Source organism: Nipponia nippon, unplaced genomic scaffold, assembly GCF_047370975.1.
Source record: "Nipponia nippon isolate SJK-2023a ecotype South Korea unplaced genomic scaffold, ASM4737097v1 scaffold_3, whole genome shotgun sequence".
In the NCBI taxonomy this organism is placed as follows: Eukaryota; Metazoa; Chordata; class Aves; order Pelecaniformes; family Threskiornithidae; genus Nipponia; species Nipponia nippon.
This window is the reverse complement of record NW_028262347.1, coordinates 17,562,596-17,587,501: the sequence shown is the minus strand read 5'-3', so window position 1 is coordinate 17,587,501 and position 24,906 is coordinate 17,562,596. Positions and strand designations below refer to the sequence as shown.

At 44.7% G+C, this 24,906-nt stretch overlaps 1 protein-coding gene across 1 annotated transcript in view; it reads left to right on the top strand.

Moving 5' to 3' along the window:
- Nucleotides 1–24,906, top strand: part of CELSR1 (cadherin EGF LAG seven-pass G-type receptor 1) — a 175,462-nt gene that overhangs the window by 111,461 nt on the left and 39,095 nt on the right. The window contains exons 6-13 of the mRNA XM_087764364.1: nucleotides 12,260–12,417; nucleotides 13,570–13,733; nucleotides 15,204–15,329; nucleotides 20,297–20,463; nucleotides 20,949–21,134; nucleotides 21,468–21,581; nucleotides 21,909–22,083; nucleotides 22,808–22,949. Coding sequence (XP_087620490.1) covers nucleotides 12,260–12,417; nucleotides 13,570–13,733; nucleotides 15,204–15,329; nucleotides 20,297–20,463; nucleotides 20,949–21,134; nucleotides 21,468–21,581; nucleotides 21,909–22,083; nucleotides 22,808–22,949 — 1,232 coding nt within the window. The remainder of the gene's footprint in view (nucleotides 1–12,259; nucleotides 12,418–13,569; nucleotides 13,734–15,203; nucleotides 15,330–20,296; nucleotides 20,464–20,948; nucleotides 21,135–21,467; nucleotides 21,582–21,908; nucleotides 22,084–22,807; nucleotides 22,950–24,906) is intronic.

The window sequence follows — 24,906 nt, the reverse complement described above, 5'->3', positions numbered from 1 at the left end:
GCGGGTGATTTATGAGGCAGGCACATGCCTGTAGCTGAATAGGGATTGCCAGCTCCTTGGAGAAAAGCCACGTAGCTGCCACCAGTCAGGCATAACTTTTAGTCATTGGACCCAGGGTGAAAGACTTTACCCTGAAAGTATCCAGGACACCATCCAGTGTCATTTACTTCTTAATCGGAATGGTCAGGAAAAGTGGTTGGCAATTAAATTCTTAGATAGGTATTAAGTATTACACCCTGTGCCGGGGAGCACCCCTCGCACCGGGGCATGGTTGCCCCTGCCGAGTGCTGCATTTTGTAACTTGGTTGGAAAAGACAGACCCCAGCAGAAGTCAAATCACTGCAAATGCAATTAGTAATAAAGGCTGGGTATGACTTATGCAAATGTCTGTCGCTCATGACATCTGAGCAGACATAACTGCGATCTGAGGGAGAATTTCTGAAGTTAATCCTCCCGGTGGCTTCCAGACTAATTTGTTAAGGGATTGAAGGAGATTTTCTAAATAAACAATGCAATTGTTGAAGATTATGATAATGCCACAGTTGATCAAATGTCGGCGCTCCAGAGTTTGGATTTTGCTGGCTCAGAGTGACTTGCTCTGTTTACAGTGTCCGTGATCAACACAGGCCCGCTCTAGCATTGCTTGGCATTGGCTGGTAAAGAAAAATGCAGAACATTAATTGCAATGTTAAGCAAATATTGGGGGGGGGGGGGAGCGGGGAGCTACTATAAATACTGAAAACGTCATTCAGTTAAGAACAACGTACTTCTCTGGGCATACTTTTCCAGGAAGAAATACAATTTTGTGGATCTGCAGCTCCAAACCTAAATTCATAGTATCTCTAAGAAATGCCAATATAGCTTTTAAAGGCTCCCTCAAGTGTGCAAGGTAGAAAGTGTCTTAAAGTTTAGTGCTTCTTCTTAAAATAAATCACGTATTCTTACTTAAGATTTAGCCGTATTTCTAATTCTGTCATTTCCTTATCACCCATCTCATTGTGAATATTTAATATTTAATAGCAGAAGGTACTGCAAGGTTGTAGAGGTCAGTGGTGGCACAGTGAGGAGGAGGCAGTGGACAGTGCTAATTTCCAGTGGAGCGCTGATGATATCCTTCACCAGATCATCAATTTGTGCTGGATGCCTTTCCTTCTACAGCATTTGCATGGGATCAAAAGTTCTGCTTAAGCACAGGAAAGTTTGCAGGACACCAAAACCATAGGGAGTGTGACCGCAGTCAAGTCTTCAGCTCTAGTTTTGAGAAGGACTTACCTGTGGTTACCTGCGTAGTGCAAGGCCTCTTCTTCACAGAGAAAATTGCTGGGGTTTCTTCAGTTATGCAAGAAAAAAAAGCAATTCAAATGAAAAAGTCACTTTCTTTGCTAGTCACGACCAGAATTTTTACCAGCATCGTGAGGGACATGCATGTTTAAATTACTTTCCAACTCAAGGAGTCAGGGAGCTTTTACAGAATCAGCAGTAGTGGTAGCCAGATGCAGGTTATGATAGGTTTTCACAATTTTCTTACAAGAACAAAAGTTACTCTATCAGCAGATTATTGTGCTTTTTGGTGGGCAGGCTTGTATACTTATGAAGCATGGTGGTAGGTAGTGCTGGAGGCACATGTACAATACAAGGGTACAAGGAATTTGTAGCTATGCATCTGTATTATTTGTCTGTACTGTGCATTTTGGTGCTAGTGGGTATGGTCATTTAAAAAAAACTATAGCAATTATAATTACAAGCACCTAAAGGAAGGGAAAGAAATTAGAGTTTCCATTGCTGAATGCATGCCAGGACTTTACATTTAAAGTTCAAAATGTTGTTCTAGTCAAACACATAAAATATGTTCCTCGTGTCTGGATGCAAAACATGTGATTTCCTACATGCTCAGAACTCAATTTTTAAAATGCCATGAGAAAAGGTAATCTCTGCAAAAATAGTTCAGTTTATGAGTCATTTCCTGGCATTCTGTCTGAAGATTCAGAGACTCCCGTCCTTGCTGAGGCCCAATTCATCCTCTTCCACCCAAATCCAGAGGATCATCAATGAAAGTCCTAGTCTAGATAAGACTATAGTTTTGATATATAGAAACTGAAGCTTGACAGATTCTGATTAGAAATAATATACAATATCGTTAATAGTGAAGGTATATAATCTGCACGATAATCTGCCCTCAGTTCTGATGGTCTCACTGTCCTTTGAAATCTTTAAATCAAGTTAGTATTTCCCTTTCTAAAGGAAAATTTTAGCTCAGGTGCAAGCCACGTTATTGAGACAGGACTCACTGGGTGATGTTCTGTGGTTGTATAAGGCAAAAGGCTGATTAGACGATAACATGAGTCCCTTCCATCCATAAAATGTGGCAGGAGCCTGTGAAAACCCATCTCAAGCTCCAGCCTGCAGTATTGCAGGTGAGAAGCCGAGAGCCAGGAGGACAGGAGAAGTGTTGCTGCACATTTGCCCTGTTCTTACGCTCTTCCACCGGGTCTACCGCTCCCTCAGTGGGACTTTGTTCTGGCCTGTGGCAACCATTTACGTTCCTATAACATCTCCTGAAAAGCGTTGAAGGGCTGCCTGGCTAATATTTACTTTTTCTTGGTCCTGCTCGGACGTGGCTGCGGAGCCCTTGCAGGTGGTAGTGGGTGTCACGGGGGCAGCTGATCTACCCTTCCAGAACAGGCACATGGGAGCCTGGACTTTAAAAGCCCCTCCCTGCAATTCCACCAATATTTATTCACGTGGATTTCAATTAGTAGTAATTGGTTTTGTTGATTTTTTTTTTTTTTTCTGGTAGAGGGTAAGTGCAAAGTGATTGATATCTGGGAAAGGAAATCAGGATTTGGCGGCAGAGCGACATTCCATTGTCTTGACACGAAATAACAAATAACTTGCCTCTAAATCTGTGTCTTGGGAAATGAAAGTGTAAAGCAGTGAAAGTCATTTGGAGGTCATTGAGATGCAAAGTGTGTCCTGCTCCCCAGCCCTGAGTCGCTCAGCTCTCTGTGACAGCTTTGAGAAATCTCTCAGTCGGCTGGGGAAGAGGAGGGCAATTGTGTACCCAGTGCCTGGCTCGCTCGCTCTCCCCCACTTGGTTTTGGAAGTGGTGTTCTCACAGAGTTTGCAAACACCACCTGAAAACACTCGTCGTTGTGGCAGTGATTTTATACGCAAGTGCAAACAGTAACTTTTCAGAAACCATCCCCAGGGCTTTCACTCTGCAAGTAACAGTAGGGACCATGTTGTGTCAAAACCAACCCGAGCCTCCACTCTCTGGCAGCCTCATCCTCGGCAAGGCTGCTCAGCACTTATTCCTCTTGCTCCTCCCAGGTTTTAAAAGGCTTGACTTGCGTGCCCAGTTACAGCACTGCCATAATTCTGCACTCACCCCGCACCTGAGCTGGGTCTCAGCTGCGTGGCTTTCCCCATGGTGCAGGGCTCTCAGATCACCCTGGGGAACCTGGCACCCAGCAGTGCTCCTTGAGCCCAGGTTTGCTCGAGCCATCTGACACCTCCATGCTGAGAAACTCCTGGGAGGTTTAATGACGCCTCCCAAAATGGTGATTTTCAGCTCCTCCTGAAGGCTAAGGAGATGCGAGGGGCCTCGGTGAGAGCTGGCAGAGTCTGAATGGCTGTTGGCTCACCAAGGCCCTGAGGACGGTGCTTGAAGGCTGTGCTGTGCTGGGCCGTGCTGTGCTGTGCAGCACAGCCTGGCAGGGCTTCTGCAAAGCCAGCAGAGTCATTGAAATGGCACCTCAGGAATTTGGTGCAAGTGCTTTGAAGTGCACTGTTATCTCCATTTAATCACATGGTAAATCTACAGTGGCTCGCTGATTTGCAGTAGCTTTTCAGGTATTTTGCATCTGTCTGTGGAGTGAGGGGAAGCAGCACTTTGCAATTCCCTGGCCACTCGGAGATCTGTGTGTACCAGGAGACCCTCGCAAAGATCCAGCCATGGGCGGTTAGCCCATAGAGCATTGTGGGATTCCTGGGCTTCGTAGACCCAGTTGTGTCCCCATCACCCACACTGAGCAGCAGTTTGCTTGGCAAGGTGTCACCAGGGATGAGTCCAAGGAGAAGGAGTTAGTTGCTGTGAAAAGTGTCACATTGTGCTATTTCTAGGTATTTCTTGGACTCTGACATCGATAACATTTGCGTCCTGGATGCAAAATTAAGTCATAAAACATACAAGATTTACATAAAGCTGAAAATATTTGAGAGTGGTACTTTGGCAGGTAGATAGGGACAAATGGCAAAGGGAGAAGGGTTTGCTGAACTGAGAGAGGAGAGCACGTGAAGGAGAACAAGGATGCTCTTCCAGCATCCTTCACGTGCTCTCCTCTCCCAGTTCTCCAGCGATGCTGGAAGAGCATCCTTGTTGGTGGAAGGGAAGAAGGCAGCAAAATAGGCAGAAAAAGGGTTCAGAGGGCAGGGAGAAGGCATACCAGCCGCAGGGGCAGAGCAGAGGGGAGGAGAGCGCTGCAGAGGGCAGATGAGGGGACCCGCAGCAGCAGAGCACCAAGGTGAGTGGTGTCTCCCACGCGGAAAGGTGGATGTTGTCTTAAGGAGCGGGCACGGTCTCTCGGCAGCCAAAACAGGTCCTTCTTGCTGTGTCACTGATGCAGCATCGAAGAGCTGAGAAGCATCTGGGAATACAAATTTGAGGATAAAATTTCCATTTGCAGGCAGGGAAAACTCATTCTTCCCATCGGTACTGCAGCAGCCTTTGCCAAAATTAGTCAAATCCAAGTATACAGCCTTTGCAGGAGCTGGATGATATTTGTGAAGATACTGGTCACACTCTGTGGAGGGAAGGCGCATGTCTGGATGCCGTGTGTGTGTAACCATGGCTTTTCACAGGCTCGCCATGCCGTTGCTGGATGGTGGGACAGGAGGGCCGCCCCCCATCTCTGCCCTGCCACTGAAAGAGCAGCAGCAATTCAGGCAGCGCCATTCACGTGTGCCAGGTCTCATGGCTGTGCCGAAAGCCTCCTGCTTTAAATATCAAAGTTTAGCCTCTGGATGCGGCCGTGAAGGAGATAACGAATGAGGCTAGTAAAACTCGCTTGACTTTGTGGCACAGCCTGAATCCTGAGATCGATGTTTCAGGGAGTTTGTCTAGGAAAGGGAACTGGTCTGGTGGCTTTTCACGATTTGCATTTTTGACTCACCGATGGGAAGCTTTTTGGTTTTCTTTTTCACTGTCACAGGCTCTCATGTTTCTCGACAGACTCGAGGCAAGTTTGTATAAAGAAATGCCATTAAAATATTCAGGGAATAAAGGGGATACATACATCAAAGGAGTAAGGGGTTTATGTGAAATGATTTGTCCTGCCTTTCCCTGGTGAGTAATCAGGATGTATAAAAGATTCTCAGTTCTTCACACCACCTTATTTTAAAGGTTCTCTGGAAAGCTGCAGGGGGAAACTTTAAAAAACAGAGATTAATATTAATGGTTTCTCTTAATCTGGCCTAATTTGGAGTTTCCCAATTGATCAGAATGGTCTGCAAATCCATGCCACGGCGCTAAGCTTCTCCGGCATTTCCTAGTCTCTCCCCCTGGGATTGCAAGCACGGTGCTTTCCCCATTTGTTTTTTCTTGTTTATTTATTTATTTTCCTTGCGGGGGGCTGGACTCCGGCCACTTGCCCAGGGAGACTGCCGCCACCGCCGGCCCTTAATGAGCTTTTTGACCACTGAAGCAGCACAGCATCGCCTGGGAATCGGAGAGGGTTTCTCCCTTCCCCGTGTTAGATAGCAGAGCAGAGGCCAGCAGGTTAACGAAGGAACCGGGGCGGCTGGCAGGCTGCCTAATGAGCGCCAGGGAGCCAGCGAGGGGAGACCCTGGAGGTGGCCAGAGCCCCAGCAGCAGCCTCCAGCGGGACCTGATGCCAGTTGCTCCATTTTTTCCCATTGTTACTGTAGCTGGAAGCGTTGGGAAGCAAAGAGCCCCAAAGGGTATGAACGTGAGGCATTTTCCACCCAGCACTTTTGGGGACGGTGGGGTCTGAACCAGCACATTAACAATGCAGAAGGGTGCTTTTTTTGTATTAAAAATAACTAGGAAACAGATTCTTTTTAACCTTTAACCACTCCAAACAGTCAATAAATCATTAGCTACTGATTAACAAAAACAGAAGGGTGACATTGTCCACTAAGCAAACTCTTGGAAGCACTGAAAGGCTGGCACAGACTTCAGGATGGCTTTTCTTTTTACACATTTGCACTTATTAAAAAGACAAACAAGCCAAGCTCTGCATATTAAGCCATGCCACACAAAGCATTTTGCTAGAAGACCAACTTTCTAAAATAGATGTATTTTTTAATGTGTACAGTGAGCTGAGCAAATGCAGTGTTTACGATATGCAACATTATATCTGTCCACTAAGAAAACAAGTCTCCTCGTGCCAAGCATAAAGAGATGGGTTGTGTCTCATTTGCAAGGGTTCCCAGTTTGTGTTCTCAAAGTCTTGGCCACGCTTGCAGTCTGCTGCTGAGTCGTCCCCTCAGCTCCTTCAAAAGGCTCAATGGGGTGGCTAAAGCAGACAGAAGTCCTCGCGGCCGAGGTTCGGGCTGGAGAGCACAGCTTTCAGTTTGAGTTCAGGGAATATCTCGGAAGTTGGAACACTCTCCCGTGGCCGACCAAAACCACTCTCCCTCTTTCCATCTGTGTGAAAAGTCAAGTGGCAATTTTTTATCTAAGAATGGAAGTTGGAAAAAGGTGTTTCTGGTGGAGGAAATGCTTGTGGGACCTTTGGAAAAGCTCTATTATCTTGCGGATTAACTAATAAAAGGGTGAGATCCAGCAATCTGCGTGTCGTCACTGCTGCTGATTGACTAAACAAACATTTGCACTTTGTAGTATTACTATTACAGGTACAGTATCTAGTCTGGTTTAATTCAAAAGAAGTCTGCCAAAGACCGGACTGTTTGCTTAAATATCTCCAACAATTTTGCATCATGGCTTTTGAAAACAACATTTATAATGTAAAAATGTAACCGTTAAGTATTTAAGACAAGGCTTCCATTGTCCATTATTCTGTATGTCTTTTCCATTCACTGTGCATCATTAGACCATCTGTGTCTTTAATAAGTAACTGTGTGGGCTCTCACAGTTTAAATATTTACTTTAAAATAATAGAGGATCCAAATGAAACTGAGATACATGAGAATATCCATGTCTGATGTTTTAAGTGGAATGGGAGTAGATTTGTGCAGTAGATTTGCAAACTATAAGCAGATGTGTTTTGATGACCTTCTCTCCTCTATCTGGTCTCCATTTATAAAACGCAAGTTCACAGATTAAGCCTCTCAGCATTTTACATGCACCTGGAAGAATCTACATGTGTTTCTTTCTGTTGAAGCTGTGGGGAGAAGTCCAAACAGTTCATTGCTCCATACTTGGGTTTCACGAAAATCAGATTTGGCATCGGTAGTAAAATACCTTTGCAGTGGCGTTCTCTCACTCCGCTGTCAACTGCAACCTGAGAAGGTCACTGCAGGTGGCCAAAGGGAGTTACACGCACCTTTGCGGCTTGAGAAGGTCACTCGTCCAGGTCACCGCTGAGGACAGCAGATGAGTCTCGCTGTTAACTCCGGTATCGTCAGAAAGGGAGCTGCAATTTTCAAAAGACATGCTGGGAGGCTGTCATTCCTGCAATCACAGTCTGCCTGTGACTCTGTCTGGGCAAGGGAGAATGTCATGGGTTAGGCATGAGATTTGAGACTGTCCACCCATACATCGGAACCACTAATCTCCTTCATGAAAGCTCAAAGAGGCAAAGTTAAGGTTCGTGACGTTGTGTACAATTTTATGTACTAATTTGAGGAACAGAAATATGGTTCGTCTTGTTTCACAGTTAGAGAGAAGGGTAGGTGGCTTCTACTCTCACATGTGGCTCCTGAGTCAGGGCTGCTTCTTTCTGTTCTCCAAGTGACTCTGTATGCAATTATATCCAGCAAACATAAGTGTCAGTACAATGAACAGAATGTACTTTAATATGGGGTGTGCAGAATGTTTGAAGAATCACTATGTGATGGTGATAATACACTGCGACACTCAGGGCTCCTTTTTTTTCCTTTCTTTTTTTGAGTTCAGGATGAATCCAATTCATTCATAGTTTGTTTAAGGGAGACCAAGTTCTCTCTGTGGCACTGTTTGGTACCTCTTCTTGCTACTCACTTTTACAGCAATTCAAACTTTGAATTCCAACCTCTTTCTGGACAAGCACTAAGTAAAAAGGCAGCCTTTAGGGTTAGGCAGCGCAAAGTAAATTTTCAGCCCCATGAGCAGGAACTCAGCTACATGACTTGCATTACCATTAATGGGGGTCATGCTGGTAAATTCCTGTACACCACATTGAACATTTATTCATGAGTGCAGAATTGGCACAGCTAATGAAACTTGCCTTTCGGGTAGCATGGTGTTTCAGGAGATGAGTCTGACAGGCAGAAAGGACTGCTAAGTACCCAGATGAAAGTCTGGCTTTTAACTCCTTGAACATATTTCCAGAAAATAATAGTGTGAATTAATGCTGGTTAGTGTTCGCTGTTCCTACTGTTAGGGATCAGTCCTGCTCCAGTAGGATTCCACAGAAGCAGAGATGATGCCTGAAACGTAAATGTGTGTGCTATCATTTAGTGATGGCAATTCGCTTTCTTGTGTATTTTCCACGTACTACTTACCATTACTTATTTTCTTTCAAATGTAGTCCGGTCCTCTTGGTAACACCAGCTTCTATAATCACAAACAAATTAAGTTCTTTCTTATAATACGCACCCCTGCTACTTTCCCAAAGATGACCCCTCCTATGGCTGGGCATCACCTGCTGATTTCCAGCTTACATTACTCATGGGCATCTTATCCCCATTTGTTCTTGTACTGTGTCCATTGCAGTGATAGCATCTTCCCATTTCCAAAACTCTTCCTTAGCCTTTACTGCTAGGCTAAACCTGGCAAGTCCTTGTTTTCTGTTCGATAAGGTAAGCTTTCCATTGCCCTGGCTGCAGTTCTGTGCATCTGCTCTAGTTGGAAGTTATTTTTAATAAATGAAATAAAAATTGTTCACAATATTCTACCCTGTTCAGTGTCATAAAATTTCCTTCATACCCATCTTCGCAACAAACCACTGTTGTATTGCCTTTTTTATATTTTAATCACACCATGGTTCATAATTGTTTTGTAGTCAATTAATACAGTTAATTTTTTCTTATTTTTCTTCATTTATAGCTGGTGATTGTTGAGCCTGCAATAGAAATTCTTGTGATTAGATCCCAAGTTTCATGTTCCATGATTAATTCTCTTTCTCAGCTATTCAAAGTGATTCTTTTTTTTAATGCATGATACTCTAAATATCCTTTGTGTCACCAGCAAACTATATTTAGCATTAATTAAAATATTAAATGAATAAAATCAGTTTCATGAGTGAATTCTGAAGGAACTCCTAACTTAGGCTCCCTCTGTTCCAGTCTTTTATTTATTTCATATTATTTCAGTTATAAAGTATTCCCTAGGCTAGGTGCTGAGAAGATGAGTAGTGTAGTTCTTGCCATATATAAGAGAAAAAAGAGCCCATGTCACATTAAATCACTCAGAGAATCTCTCTTTCCTTTCCCAGCAACATATTCTTCCGTTTTGCCAAGAGCCTGTTCTTTCAAATGGGCCTTTTAACATGGTCAGAAAATCACGACGTGTTTGAACTAAGTATGGTTTGAACAGCCAGTAGGTCTCTTCATTCATAGGCATATTCCATTTCTTCTTCATCAGCTTATGGCTCTGTGTGGTCATCAGAGCCGAAGAGAAGCCAGAGGTCTGTACTGCAATGAGCAGTCGGCATCTAGAGAAACACTTTGCAATTTCTATGTTAAATAAAAGTAGGGGAAAAAAATCAATTTGCCACTGCAGCTAGTTGACTGTGAAGGAGCAGCTGCAAACTGCTGAGTCTCATCAGGTTGCAATCTTGGTTAACATTGGGCAGATCCCCCCTGCCGCGAGAATAAATACCCTGCCTTTGTCAAGGCTCCCATGTAAGAAACAATAGGTTATTTCAGTGAAGCACAAGAACGTAAATGTTAATCGAATCATTCCTCCAAATGAATAGAAGTAGCACCCAAGAATGCAAACATTTTAATTTTGGAAGGGAAAGTCTGCCTGCCAGTTGGTTAATTTTCTATGTATTTTTTCATGTACTTTGAAAAGCTGCTTGCTCACATTGCCATCATTGCATACAATAACATTTTCAGCACTGCAAATATGTATGCTTCCTGTCTTTCAAAGCTGGGTAGTGGCAAAGTCCAGGGAGTACTGGGAAAAATAAGATCTGCCTTAATATCACTGAAGAGAGGTCAAAACCTTATACTGTATCACTGCCAAACTATGTGGTCACATTAGTTCTTGGTAGAGGAAGTGGAAAATACTTTCCAACTGGAACTGACACCAGGAAACATCTTTTAAAAATGTTTTTTATACATTGGGATAATTGCCCTTTGAAATAAATCTGTATGTCTTTACACATGATGAAAGTGGCCTCAGGTATTTTAACAAATTTATGTGTGTACAAGCGAAACAGAAAGAATAGGCATTTATCCCCTTACTGCTTCCTTGTTTGCTGTACAAATAAGGGATTTCAGTACGCAGTTGAGCAATATATGTTTTGAAGCGAGTGTACAGCAAACTACAGTGGGATGCCCAGCCATCTTCTGTTGTCATATGGTTACAACCATTGTTGATCAACACATCATAAAAGTATCTCTTGGCTTTCAGAGTGTCTGGGTCAGATCCTGGTGACTTCACTCCTGTGAGGTGTCACTTTGCCCATAGAGGAACGGCAGCAAAGCCAGGGGAGTTCAGCACATTGCTTCTCTTGTACCCATAAAGTCCTCAGAGATCCTGCACCAGTGGTAGATTACGACTCTGTAGCTCTCTACGAACACTAAACATGGAAAATGGTTTTCTTACAGAATTTACTAGTTCTTCACTGAGGCTGATATGCTGGTGTTCGTACATGTGCCCTTTTTTAACAGTCATGGTGCACTTTTCCACTGGAGGAATCTGTCTCTTGAGTTTCTGTGTAGCAGATGTCGTCTCCTGTCAGTCGCACTGGGGTACATCTTGTCAGGAAATTAAAGGAGATGAAGGATGTGTTTGGGGTGGAGGCACAGAAATTTGGTGTTTGGTGTTGGATTCCCAGTGGTCCTGTAGGCTTTCCTGCCTGTTGGGATCACTGAATTTCCCCAGTTGTCAGTGGCTGCTGAAGTGGGGAGAGCAACACCTGCCAGCAGGGTGATTACCAGAGTGAGCCACTAACGGTGGAGGTGTGAAGCTGAGTGTGGTAACTCTTGTTTTGTGGCCCATGTTCACCAGGGCACTTGTGGGTGGGTGGGCGGGCAGGAGTTTCCTGCTGCCTGGGTGAAGCCAGAGATCAGGACAAGCCGGAGCATTTATTGCCACTCTAAAACACACTTTCTTCCCATCTTCCATGCATCACCCACGGTGTCGGTCTGCATGCCTGGACCAAAGCGGCTGTGTGAGCAAGCTCAGATCCATCCCTTATTTTTGGTTGTCCAACTCTGTGGGTTGATGATCCCTATTTTCCTATAACTAGGAACCGGGGGGCTTCTCAGCCAGCTCAGCCACAGGCAGTGGGTTTCTATGCCCTCCATCTTGTAGCTGGGAGGCACTCCCAGCAGTCACAAGCAGTCTTCATCTAAGCTCCTTCCTGGTCATCGGACAACCTTTTGCTACAGCCTTTATAGGAACCTGCACTCAGTTTGTGGTTGCCCTGACAGTACCCCCATGAGGGAAAATTTGATTTAAGCCTTTAGCCTCACTTGTGATATTACATCATTTTACGTTTTTCTGTCTTTGGGCAGAAACAACATTAAAATTCAAGTGACTTCATTCACTTGAGGTGAAAAGTTGCAAAATTAGCAGAATTTATTAGAGTTTGCTGTGCACAAGTAAGAAAACACCTCTTTGAAGTGATTTGGGCCAAAGTGGTGCAGCAGTGGAAAAGACTAAAGCCACTTCTGACCATGCTGTGTATCAAACTAACCATGTATAGACCCTCTTTAAAGTCATCCATTGGGTTTTTTTTCTTGCCTAGATGTCACAGGTCAACTTAACTTCTGCTAGTTTATTTGCACATGCTATTTTAGTCCCCTTTGGGGAATAAGAGGTACGTTGGTGAGCTGGCTGAACCAACATTTAAATGCCATGTGTATTTAGCACTGTAGGACATGTGCCATTTATTTCTTGAAGCCCAACATTGGGCGATTAGGAATTCCTCATGGGCCTTCAGGAGAGAAGGTGGCCGTGGTGACCGTGGACGACTGTGACACAGCAGTGGCTGTGCGCTTCGGGAGCCTCATTGGAAACTACACCTGCGCTGCCCAGGGGACTCAGACCGGCTCAAAGAAGTAAGGATTCCCTATATTTGCATTTTCCACTCATTCTGTTCTTCCAGGGGAGAGTTAACAGTATGTGATTAACCACTAAGCAAATTAAGTTGGAAAAGCAGATAGAATTTAACAAGAAAAAGTAACAAGGATTAGTTTGGTAGATGGAATTTGTTGGAGGCTACTGGAAGTGTCAGTACACTGGGTGGAATGCACAGTTTTGTGTGGATACAGACATGTGCCCAAATTACTTGTAAAATGCAAAAAAAAAAAGACCTGGAGGTCAGTGTGGATGGCCCCCAAAAAGCATCTGCTCTGTATGAAAATGTAAAGAGAAGGGCAAATAAAATGCTAGACTTTATAAATAAAGGGGATGGCTGAAGAGTTTATTACTTCCATCATTTAGGTTAACAGTCCTGTCTTAAAAGGTGATAGAAATAAAGGAGGTGCAGAAAAAGCCATGGAAAATCATTAGGTATTAAAAAAAAAAAAACTTTCCTGTGAGGAAAGACCAAAAAGATTAGTACTGTTGGGTTTAAAGAGAAGATGGACAGCAAGGGACATAGTGGGGGTATAAAATAATGAGCTATAGCAGAAAGACCATTGAGATGCACATGCTGCTCTAAAATCCCAAGAGAATGAGGGGCCATAAAAATTCGGGCTAATTCAAACTGACCAAATGATATGCTTTTCAGACAGTGTGGCGTCACTCAGTGGAACCTGCCACCGCCAAATGTTATTAAGACTAAGATCTTCAGAGGATTTTAAAAAGGTTGGCACTGTATAATAATTTAAGTCATTATATCAAAATCCGCAGCATCTCAGCCCTTGTGCTGAGGAGCATAAGCCAGCCCCTGGGTGACTGGAGTCAGAAAGAAGTGTCCTGCGCCTGCACATTTTTCCGTAATTTCCATTTTCTTCTTCATATTGGCTACTGTTAGGGACAGGTCATTGGATTCTGTATGCACGTGACAGCTGCTAAGTTAAAAGTTATGGTGTTTCTGGAAGGTCCTTTGATTACAAGCTCTGGAAGTGCTGATGTAGCAGGGGGAAGTGCATGGCAACATGGGTAAACTAAATAGCTCAAATGTGCTTATGGAAACAGTAAGATAAAGAACAAAACAAAAAAAAAACTATGTGCAAGAAATGATGGGCATTTCTTTGTTTCTTCAGATCTTTGGACCTAACTGGCCCTCTCCTCCTTGGCGGTGTCCCAAACTTGCCTGAAGATTTCCCAGTGCACAACAGACAGTTTATCGGCTGCATGAGGAACCTCTCTATCGACAGCAAGCCGATCGACATGGCTAGTTTCATTGCCAATAACGGCACTCTGCCAGGTATGAGCGACTACCACCTCAAAAGTCAACACGAGGAAGCTCTCTGCCATAGCTGTGTGTGTAACAGGGCTGAGGATGTCAAAGAGGTTGGCACTGGGAGGAATCCCAGGAGGGGGCAGGGGACAAAGGGGTCTGAAATGGCCCCTGTCCCCCCGTTAGTGCCGCTGAGCGCAAAGCATTTGCCCTGAGCTATGTGGCAGGGGCTTGAAGTGCTGCTGGGCATTGCACTGCCACCACGTCACCAGCACAGCTACATCCAGACCTGCTCAACACACCTCATTGGTTTGAGCAAGGTGCAGTCTGCGCCCATGCTAGGAACGCACACAATAGCCTGTGGTGCAGCGCACACTTACAGGATTAAGTGGCGTGCAGAAAAGGACCGGGCTTGTTTAGGCCTTCTGCATTGCTGTGAGTTTCACCCAGGAATTTACTCCTAAATGCACTTTTCCTCTTTTTTTTTTTTTCTTTTTTTTTTAATTACCTTTTAAATGTCACTTTGCTCTGAAAGCCAGTGGGATTACTTCATGAAAAAGACAATGTTTTTAATGACCTTTTAATAAATTATGTTTGTTCTGTAAATCAAATTCTGCAGTCCTCCAAATCTGAAACCTGCTTCATGAAGCAGCCTGTTGGAGTTTCTGATTTGGTTTCCAGTCCCTGGATCCCTGATCAGGATTAGTTGTGGTGTACAAAATGTTCTCATCATCATAAAACTGGCATCATAAAACACGCAAGAGTGGCAAGTCCCTTCCTTGCACCGTGCTGAAGGTCTGTGTAAGAGCTAAATTGCAGTTCTTAGGTATGTTGCATTGATGGATTAAGAAGGGAGTCGTAGCACAAGCTTCAAATTGCTATTTTGTCTGGAGGCCCTTTTTTAACAGTTATGTCTCTAATATTAGTTAAACACGAGTTTTTATCTTATGGAAATATACATCAGGAGGGGCATGAAGTGTTTTCTTTAGGATGGATTTTTTTTCCTCATTTGGAAACATGTTTCCATATAGTTTAAAACAATGATGCATAGTAGTGTTACTCCACTGTGTAACACTGTGCATTGGCTTTCCCTGGTTAGTGTCTGGGTTAGACGACAGTAAGTTGAGAACAGTGTTGCTGAGTCACAGCACCAGTCAATCTGCCTGTCTGCAGCAGCGGGTGCCAGGGGAAGAGTATAACAACAGGACAAGCATACAGTGATATTTCCCCAAAATTTTCTCTTAGTCCCCGGAGACTTACAGCTCAGTGAATGTATTTAATAGCCTTTGATAGATTTGTCTTCATGAATTTGACACTTGCTTAGGTCACATAAAGTTTTGCCATCCACATTTTGCTTCACTGACTTCAAGGATGTTAAAAAAAAACCCACAAACCTATAATGGTCATGTCTTCTTTATACATAAAAACTCAGATACAATCATTCAGAGCCTTTTTCTTGTTAAAACCATGCAAAGTAACTGTTTTCCTGAATTTCAGGCTGTGCAGCGCAGCGGAACTACTGCGAAACCAACTGGTGCCAGAATGGAGGCACGTGCGTCAACAAGTGGAACACGTACATCTGTGAGTGCCCCGTACGCTACGGAGGGAAAAACTGCGAGCAAGGTAGGGTGCAAAGACCTCTTCATGCGTAGTCACGTGTGCAGGTTTCATTACCCGTCATTAACATCTCATAGCACGTATGTCAAACTGTGATGCTTAAGGGACAGGTAACAGAAGATTGCAATTAAGACTAAAAATCACCCATTATCTATTTGAAATAATTTTAGAGATCGCCTATATAATAAATCCGATTGCTGACATACTGTCATGAATAACAGCTGCTTTCATTGATTTACTTACCTAAGCAAAGTAGTTCCACAGAACTTGGCAGTATTTAGTAATTTGTTTATAGTAAAAATGCCTGATCCTAAGCCCCTTTAAATCAGTGGGAAGAATCCTGCTGACTTTATTGGGCTTTGACTCAAACCAGGGATGAATGTGCAGTTTTAATCACCACTTTCTTGGCAAGAAGGCAGTCTCTGCTGAGTATGAGCGCTTTCAGTTTTATTGGGTTTTTCTTTGATTGAACACAATGTGCGTATATGTGTAAAACCTCATTAATAAAGGATGAGGAAGGAACAGCAGGTGTGTTTTACAGGGTGTGAAGAACTTGCAGTTAGTTTCTTCCCAAGGAAGTGAGGAGACATCTGCGTTAGGGGTCCCAGGGGGTCAGTGCAGCAGCGGGCTGCCCACTGTAAGGTGGCACCTCCACATCTGGTGAAGGGTTGCTCATTTGGAGTCTTCCTGGAGGCTTCCAGGAAAGAAAACATGCTTAAACTAGGCATGGCTTTCCTAGAAACAGAAGGCCAAATTCTGGCCTCTGATGCAGACGTGGTAGGTCTTCGTTTCCATTATCCCCCCGTGACACTTAGCCCAGAATAGTTTGCAGTGTGATCAAGGATTTTGTTCTTTTGATGTATCTACCCCAAATCAAACATTCTTGATTACTCTCAGCAGGGCATGGACCCTGGAACAGCAGGTCTCCAAGCTGAGGTGCACACACTGCAGTGATTTGCAAACCACTTTAGCACAGTATGCCTCAGCCTGGGCCAGATCTAGGTGGTGGCAACCGCTCTCCCCTTGCCTGAGAAGCAGCAGCTTAGGAGGAGAGGACACATAGTTAAGTTTCTGGCTTGGAAATAAGGGTCTGCAGGGTTAGGGATGGGGGAAACAAATGATGGAGGCCTCTTCCTATGTCCCACCTCATGCAGAGCGCAGAACTGCTATTACTGCCCCTAGCAAGGTACCTGCTTTCTATAGCAGCTCGTCAAGTATTTTGAGCTCTCCAGGTTTGTATGAAGATCTAATTTTTCCATGTGTCTCATGTCAAGTATCTTTGTCAGTGAAGTTCTGGTGTTTTCTTCATGATAGGCTGGTCTCTGAGGTACAAACCCACGCTGATGTCTCCTGAGAGAGTGCCAGGGCCCAACTCTGGTGTGACCTGTACTGGGGTAAATGGGTAGTAGTGCTATCACATGCGAAGACTATCCTTCCCTCTGTCTTTATCTTAGTTTTGAAATGGAATTTCAAAATTCGATCAAATGTGTGTCTTATTCATCATTTTCTTATCCCAAACTCAAGACCAAAACATGAAGTTTGGGATTTAGAAAATCACCTCAGAACTGCCCTGTAGCCATCACTGGAAACTCATTTTAAGTTCAAGTAATACAGATGATGACAACCACAGCACCACTGTTCCCCTGGGCCCCAGCGGTCCCCTCTGCCTCCAGCGCTGTGCATTCCTGCATGTCCCCTTTGTCATTCGGCAACCCCGTGTTCTTGCTGGTGCCTCAATTGGTGTGGGTTTTTTATAGTTTGAGGGCAGCAGGCTGCTTGCTTCTTTGATGATATTTGTGGGGCAAAGTGTCCCTAAGGAAAAATTGAAAGCAAAGAAAGAAAAGAATTTAAGATTTCAGGAGCCTGAAGTTAAAGTCGGGAGGAATCACTGATATACTCCTGGCTTTCAGGTTGCTCATTCGAGTGTTCAGATATGATCCTAACAGCATTAGCCATTATTAGGCAGCTATTTTTTAAAAAGTCTTCACTAGAATTTTTGCATTCTTGTGTAGGAGTGATTGGCTGATGCATTTCTTCAATCCCTTTGGCAGTGCTGGATCTGCTTCAGGTTCACAGACAGCAATGGCTTTGGCAAGTTGAGAATTCAACTTTTTCGATTGCCCACTCTTCAGAAACGCTGGGATCTGGTCTGCACTAGTGAGGATGGGGTGTTTAACCTTCACGACCCTCCTAGGACCTGCTCCCTCACCTTCTGACAGTTCCCATCTCCCTCTGCTGGCCTATAGAAGGGAGATAAAATTAGGGAAAAATGAGTTTCACCTTTGTTGTAGTTTAATTCTTTTAAAAATTGAGATATTGCGATGCTGTGAAGACCTAGCAGCTGCACCCAACTCGCTCTCGGATGGCTAATGTCATTGTGCCAGCCTTGGGCTGAACACTACAGGTTTGCACCAAAACATAAGCTGTCATGTGTCCTACACCCAAACTGCAGGTGACATCCCGATGTTGGCAGTGTGTTTCCCCAGGCCCTCTGTCTCCGCAGTGAATAGCCCTCATGTCTTTCTGATGGCCTTTTAAATGTAGGAGTCTCTTAAAAGTGTATGTAGATACACAGGCAGCACTTCAAAGTGGCAAAACCTGAGAAAACAGTTAGTTTGCATCACTGATGTCAGGGAGATGCTGTGCTTGGAAGCACATGTGCTCGCCTCAGTGGTGACAGGGGTGGCCAGGTCCCATCTGGGTACATCGGATGTGGCCACCAGCTCCTCCATGGAGACCCCCGGTCCCAAGCATGGGGAAGGGCTGGGGGGAGGAGGGAGGTCAGAGGGGGCTGACAGATGAGGATTTCTGTTTTACTAGCAAGGGAAGGTGCACCCTGGCCCCGAGGAAGGGAGGGGAATTGGGAGGAGATGTGGGAAGGGAATGGTATTTGCAAGCACTGAAAGTCACCACTGGTGAGAAAAGGAAGAAGGTGGCTAATTGCCATGCCAGTCCAGTTCTCCCAGGAGCTGAGCCACAACGCTTGCAAGCTGCGTTCCCAGCCTCCAGCAGGTGGGAAGCCCACAAGCTTTGCATCCTGGCTCCGCTCTCCAGAAGCAGGCAGACTTAAAAATCTCAGCAATGGTCTAGAAAACCACTAGCAAAGAAGTTGGAAGTTGAGGTCGTCATGAAGGTCGGCAGGGCAGAGGAGGAAGGGGAAGGCTGACTTTTGCACGCACGGAGCAGAAGGAGGAAATGATTGTGCTCAACACTGATGTCCCGGTTACTTTTACATTGATGTAGTGCAGTACAAGCTGGCATCATGCCCTTGCCCAGACAGCCAGAGTTTGAGCACTGGATTCAAGTTTTAAGCAAGCTGGGGACACCTGTGTCTGGTGGCAAACCAATTTAAATTGCTGTCTGGGTTTCAAGAGCACGCTAAGCTTCGGTTGTTCCACCATATGCCCCCACTAGCATTCGTGGAGGACTGAGTGTGACTGCAAAGGGGAGATCACAGCCTGGAGCAAGGGGGAGAGGGGCTGCCCTTTGGGGGGGACTGCCTGCATTTACCCCAGGGTGGGGTGGTCAGGGAACTACACCTTAGAGAAGGGCAAGTCAAGTTACACCTCTGGCTTGGCTAGTGGTAGTTCAGTAGTCACGAACATCTTGTTTCTCACAAATAGGGAGCTGAAGGGCTTGCAAACAGCACTTTTCTCCAGCCCCTGTGCTCTCGCATGCACAGCTTTTCCTTTTGTGGAGACTAGCCAGGCAGAAAAATCAGAATTTGGGGTTTGGGGTTTTTTTTCACCTCCAAAAAATGCAACTTCGTATCAGCCTGACTCCATTTTCTGCAATGGTGTTGTCCCTCTACCTTTTTCTAAGGACTTGCCATTTTAAAGTAACAGGTACACATTTGTATATACATGATCTCTCTTACTACAAGAAAATCCAGAAGAGTCAGCAGATATGTAGTGTGGAGCAGAAGAGGAAGGAAACTTAACCTCTGTCATCTCACTGACCATCCACATGGGCTCAGTGCATGACAAGATACAAGGCTGGGTGCCAATCCGTGGTGGTTGTACCCAGTCTCTAAAGCCTGCTTCCACTTGCTAAAAGCTGCCATGAACTTCACCAGCATGCCTGTGCGTGAGGACATCAGGCAGGGCCTGACTGTAGATCCCCCTACAAGGTGCCACGCATCGTGGAGGTGCCGTATGATGTGCTGCAAATAGCAGAGTTCCCATGGCTTAATTTGTGCTTCTAATCAGTGGCATCAACTAATCCGTGGTACTGTAGCTCCTGTTACCTGAGCTAACTACTTTAAAAGTCCAAAGGATGGGTGTTACCCTATTTTCCATCAGTAAAGTGCTTTCCATTGAAGGCTGTCATCGTTGTCTCCCTGGAGGAGCTGTGTTCGTGCAAGGTTAGAGAGGAGGGCAACTCTTCAGCTGTCACCTCGAGATATTTAAGGCAGATGATTTAGGCAATTCCACACAAGCTTTCTCCCTGTGAAAAGGCTGCATAGCTGAGACAGCTGAATAATCTGGCCTTGGAGTATTTATAATTAATTAATATTTCCTGTTGCCTCCCAGCCTTTTCCTCTCTGTTTAATCTGTTAATTAGAAGCAGGTAATCAAGGATATGTTGAAAACATTTGCAGCAAGTGTTGCCCTCATACTTCCTGCTCTGTCCACCCACTCATCAGCAGAACGGTATCAGTAGAGATCCTGAGCTCACCTTTCTAGGAACACCTCTCACCTGTGTAATGCCATAGCACTGTGGAGGTGCTGCCTTTGCCTGCAGGCACCGAGACAAGGTGCCTACCCCACAACAAGGGCAAGTTGTGAATTTACACTACTATCAGCTGCTTCATAGTAATTCCCCTAGATTGGCTCTTACTCCATAGTAGATTAAAAATAGCTCAATGGAAGAGGGACTAGCCACCCTGTGCCATCACTGCAACATAGCGTCTGTCCTCTTAACCTTTGTCCTGAAGGATATCAACTGTTTCTCTCCTGTCTTTTGATTTACAGCAATGCCTTCGCCTCAGCGTTTCAGTGGTGAAAGCATTATCATTTGGAGCGACCTCGACATTACCATCTCTGTGCCATGGTACATTGGGCTAATGTTCAGAACCCGGAAAGTGAATGGCATGTTAATGCAAGCCAATGCTGGGACTGCATCCAAGATCAACATTCAGGTAAAAATGTGGCTGCCTTTGGTTAGAAAAGAATTAAGAAATTCTCCCCCATCGGTGGATATGGCCACATGAACTTAGCTTTGTCCACCCAGCTAAATGCATGTCAATAAATACAAATTATTTCTTCAGCCTTTTACAAAGGTCAAAAGATCAATGATCACAAGATCAATGATCAAAAGCTCATTGTAAAATTCAGATTTGTTGGTTTAAGATTATTTTTTAAACAGAGGTAGTAGCATGCATTAATATAGATGAAAAAAGATGTGTCTCTTGATTGTTTTGGGATTTTTTTGTCAGTAGGGTAAGTTAGAGTCTGAATGTCCAAAGTTATATGAGGAGTTACTGCAAGTGTTTCCTTCTTTACTGTTTGGGCTTTCTCCCCTTTTGGGTTGTCTTAGGAAGCGTTACTATCTTGCCCTTTGCCCCCTGTGGCATCAAATACAAATATGTAGCAAAAATAGACACGATTTTTTTTTTTTCAACAGATACTGAACAACTATGTGCAGTTTGAAGTGTACAGTGGCCTGAGCCAGGTTGCTAGTTTGAAGATGAGCCAGTCGCGAGTCAGTGATGGGGAATGGCATCATTTATTAATAGAGCTGAAAAGTGCTAAAGATGGTAAAGACATCAAGTACCTCGCTGTCATGTCCTTAGACTACGGGATGTACCAGGTAAGGCAGCATCATAACTTTGCCACTAAGTACTCCAGAAATGTTTTTAGGAGAAAGTAGGATAAAGCATTGTGGCTAAATACTTGTGCTGTGAGTCATGTTCTGCAGTGATTTGTGCCTAATGAAGTTACATTAATTCATTAAGCCTAATGATAAGATATCTTATGAACAAGTCTGTAAAAAGCCGCAGTCAGATGTCTAGCTCCTCACTGCTTTGATATTTCTTCTGTAATCTACTGTCAGCTACTGCTTGACTCCATCACTACAGAAAGTAGGCTGGCTGTGTCACAGAGGATGATAGTGCATCTTTTTGGCTGTTCTTTTCCTCAACAGAGCACTGTGCAGATTGGAAATCAACTACCTGGACTGAAAATGAAAAGCATAATTGTGGGAGGTGTCTCTGGAGACCAAGTCTCTGTTCAGCAGGGATTTTATGGCTGTATGCAGGTATGAAATGAAAAGTGTAGCAACAAACTTTGAACTTTTAAGAAAATACCCATGTAAAAATGTGGTGTTTTCTTTTTCATCCATCCCTGAACATTTCTGTTTCCTCCATCAAAATATCTAAGAATCAAAATATTGAAGTTCACCCACTTTCCCAGGTACAAATCTGGTCTCACAGGGGAACAGCATTTGGAAAATAATCTGGGTTTGGCCTATCAGATGATGTTTCTTTAAAACGTAGCCTCATGGATTAATGGAAGTAGTGAAACACATAGTACTGTATTCTGAATGAAGACTCTTAATTTAAAAATAATTGTCTTTTGTCACCAGGGAGTAAGAATGGGAGAGACATCTACAAATATAGCTACACTCAACATGAAACAGGCTATCAAGATCAATGTGAAGGAGGGTTGCGAAGTGGATAACCCCTGTGATTCCAACCCGTGTCCCCAGCACAGCTACTGCAGTGATGACTGGGACAGCTACTCCTGCATCTGCGACCCAGGTAACCCAGTGACGATCCCATGCACTCATCCAAGAGCTGGATCACATCTTCATGCGCTCGTCAGAAGACGAGCAGCAGCAGCAGCATGTTTGCAAAGTGCTCATCTTCTGATTCTTCCTCTTCCAATCAGTATTATCTTTCTCAGTCTTACTGTAGCACCCTTGAAACTGCAGTCATGGACTAAGGACCATTTATTCTAGGCAATGTATCAACCAAACAGAAAGATGGTCTCTGGTCCAAAGGGCTCTTTCCACGCACCTCCCCTTTTCTTTTTGTCTGTTTTCTTTTTCTTTTTTTCTTTTTCTTTCCCAGCCTTTTCTGCTGTTGGATTTCAGTCTCACACCCTGCATCCTAATCGAGATACTTTGAATGTTTTCTCTGTTTTGGTGCATGTAGCCAGCACATGCTGTCAGCACCCAGCACAGTCACCTCCCATACACGCAGGGAGAGAATACAAAACTATTTGTAACACATGCCCTGAATATAAAACTGGGAACCAAAGGCACAAGGGTGCCTCAAGCATGTTAACAGACTGTCGAAAAGAACAGCCCACTATCTTTTTTGCTGAGAGGGAAAAGAGTACCTTCTTTCTGACAGTATCTCAGGGGGAATCTACTGATTATTGAAGATGTGTTATTAGTGTATAAGCTTAAAATGGTCTTTTGGAGACATGCAAATCGTAAATTACAATGGTTGCTGTAATTTTATGACCTTGTCTCCCCAGGGTACTTTGGGAGAGACTGTGTTGATGTATGTAACTTGAACCCATGTGAGCATGTCTCCACGTGCGTGCACAAACCTAGCTCATCCCATGGCTACACCTGCGAATGTGGACAAAGCTACTATGGACAGTACTGCGAGAGCAAGTAAGAGAATTATTTTTGTTCTTGGTTTCTTGATCCTTCCAGGTACCTCTTCTCCTAAGGCAGCAGTCCTCCCCATTCCTTTTCTGCTTCAGTTAGCTTTTCAGTTACAATTTAAGTGTTGGTAGTAGATGGTATTTGCAGGCTCCCTATCCTTTGGCACTCCTGAGCTCTCTTCCCAGACACCCAGCAAACTTCCATATACTCAGGGGCCACTTTTCTTCAGCAGCAGCTCAGGGGCTAGACCAATTGTGCTGTGTTACACAGCACTGCATCTGACCTGTACCTTGTGGTGGGCTTGGCCTGAGTTTGCTCTGCATCTCTCCTTTGGCTCCCCCAGCACACACACAGAGCGATGCACCCAGTTAGGTGGCCTGTGGCCAAATAAAATGGCTTTACAGTTTGGGTCTAGTCCCTGGGCTGGCAAAAAGCCATCTCTTCTGGACAGTCTGAGAGGCCTATGCCCTGTTGGTGTGTAGGGGAAACATGCTGATTCCCCTATCACCAGCTTCCTTGTCTCAGATAAGCATTCAGCAACCAACCTCCTTTTATCCCAGAGACGGCACTTTGATTTACTGTAATATGGGCCATTCATGATGTGCAAATGAAGTGCATTTGTCTCCCCATTTAGGAATAGCTCATGTGATGTTTCCCCCCCTTTGAAAACCAAAAGCTTCTTCCTTCGCCTTTTGTTGTATGGGCTTGCAAATGTTGGCCATGCTGTTGCCAGATTCATCCTTCATTCCTCTGGATTAGCGATGCAGAGACATTGTCCCTTGTCATTATCTGCTGCCATCATGTCAAGTGCAGTATTGTGGTTTTTCATATTATAAAGCATAGAAGTACAAACCTGGCAATTACCATAAACAAAATCCAGCATGGTCTTTGAAACAGACGGCAAACAGCTTTTCTTTCCTAAAATGAGCAGCAGGGAGGGGATTCCTTGTGCGTTATGCTGATCACAGACTCAGCAGTGTCATCCTTCAGGCTATTGCTTGACGAAGACTTCCAGCTAGCAGAGACCCTGGTCACTGCCCCGGCCCCTTCCCAGAGCTCTCCTTGCCAGCACTAGTGTTGGGGCATCTGTGGGACAACCTGCTCAGAAGCTCACCCAGAAGAAACAGAAGCAGTGAAAATGAGGGTTATCCTTCAGTAGGGGTGGCTTTTGGGTTGCTGCACAGCCTCCAACAAGCTGTGCTGCTTCACTCATAGTCTGAATCATAGTCTTTGATTCATAGTCTGGGTCAAAGCTGCCACCCTTCCCTCTTCCATGACCCTAACCACATGTGTTCTCATCCTCCTCCCTTGTGGCAGACCAGGATTTTTCAGACCTTGTGGTGAGCTGGCTGAGAAAGCCAGGTTGGCTGAAAGTATTGACTTTTCATTGTAGGGTGAGCTTGCAGCCAGCTTTGCATCTGCACTGGTGTCCCCGCAGGCTGGACAAGCACTGCTGCCCACAGCAGGGCTGGGACAGGAACCCGTGGGGATGGGGGGTGGGATATAAAGTGTTGGGGAGCTGTACCCCAAGGCTGTTTGTGGTGGTAGGTAAACTAGGGCACAGGCTCAGCACCGCCTGCAGCTGCCGGAGCTGTTGAAGTGCTAGCATAGCCCGACACAGGCTGTCCAGCCTGCCCCGGCCAGCGCTTTCCCCAGCATGGGGCAGGAGCTGGTGGGACCGGGAGTGTGGGACTAGGTGGGACTAGGCAGCGTGGGCCCCATCACCCTCTCCCAGAGGAAGGAGCACTTCATTTGCTCGTGCATATACTCCTTACATAGAGGAGCTGGTCTTGAAAACATGTAGACAAGCATTCCATCTAGGGTTTCGTAGCACTGATAATCTTTATTTTCTTTTATTACAGTGTATATTTATTTATATATGTAATGATTGTTGGCTGCTACAGTAAGATACATTATACTCTATAAGCTGATGGAGTTGAGTGCAGATTTGGCCCAAAGCTCT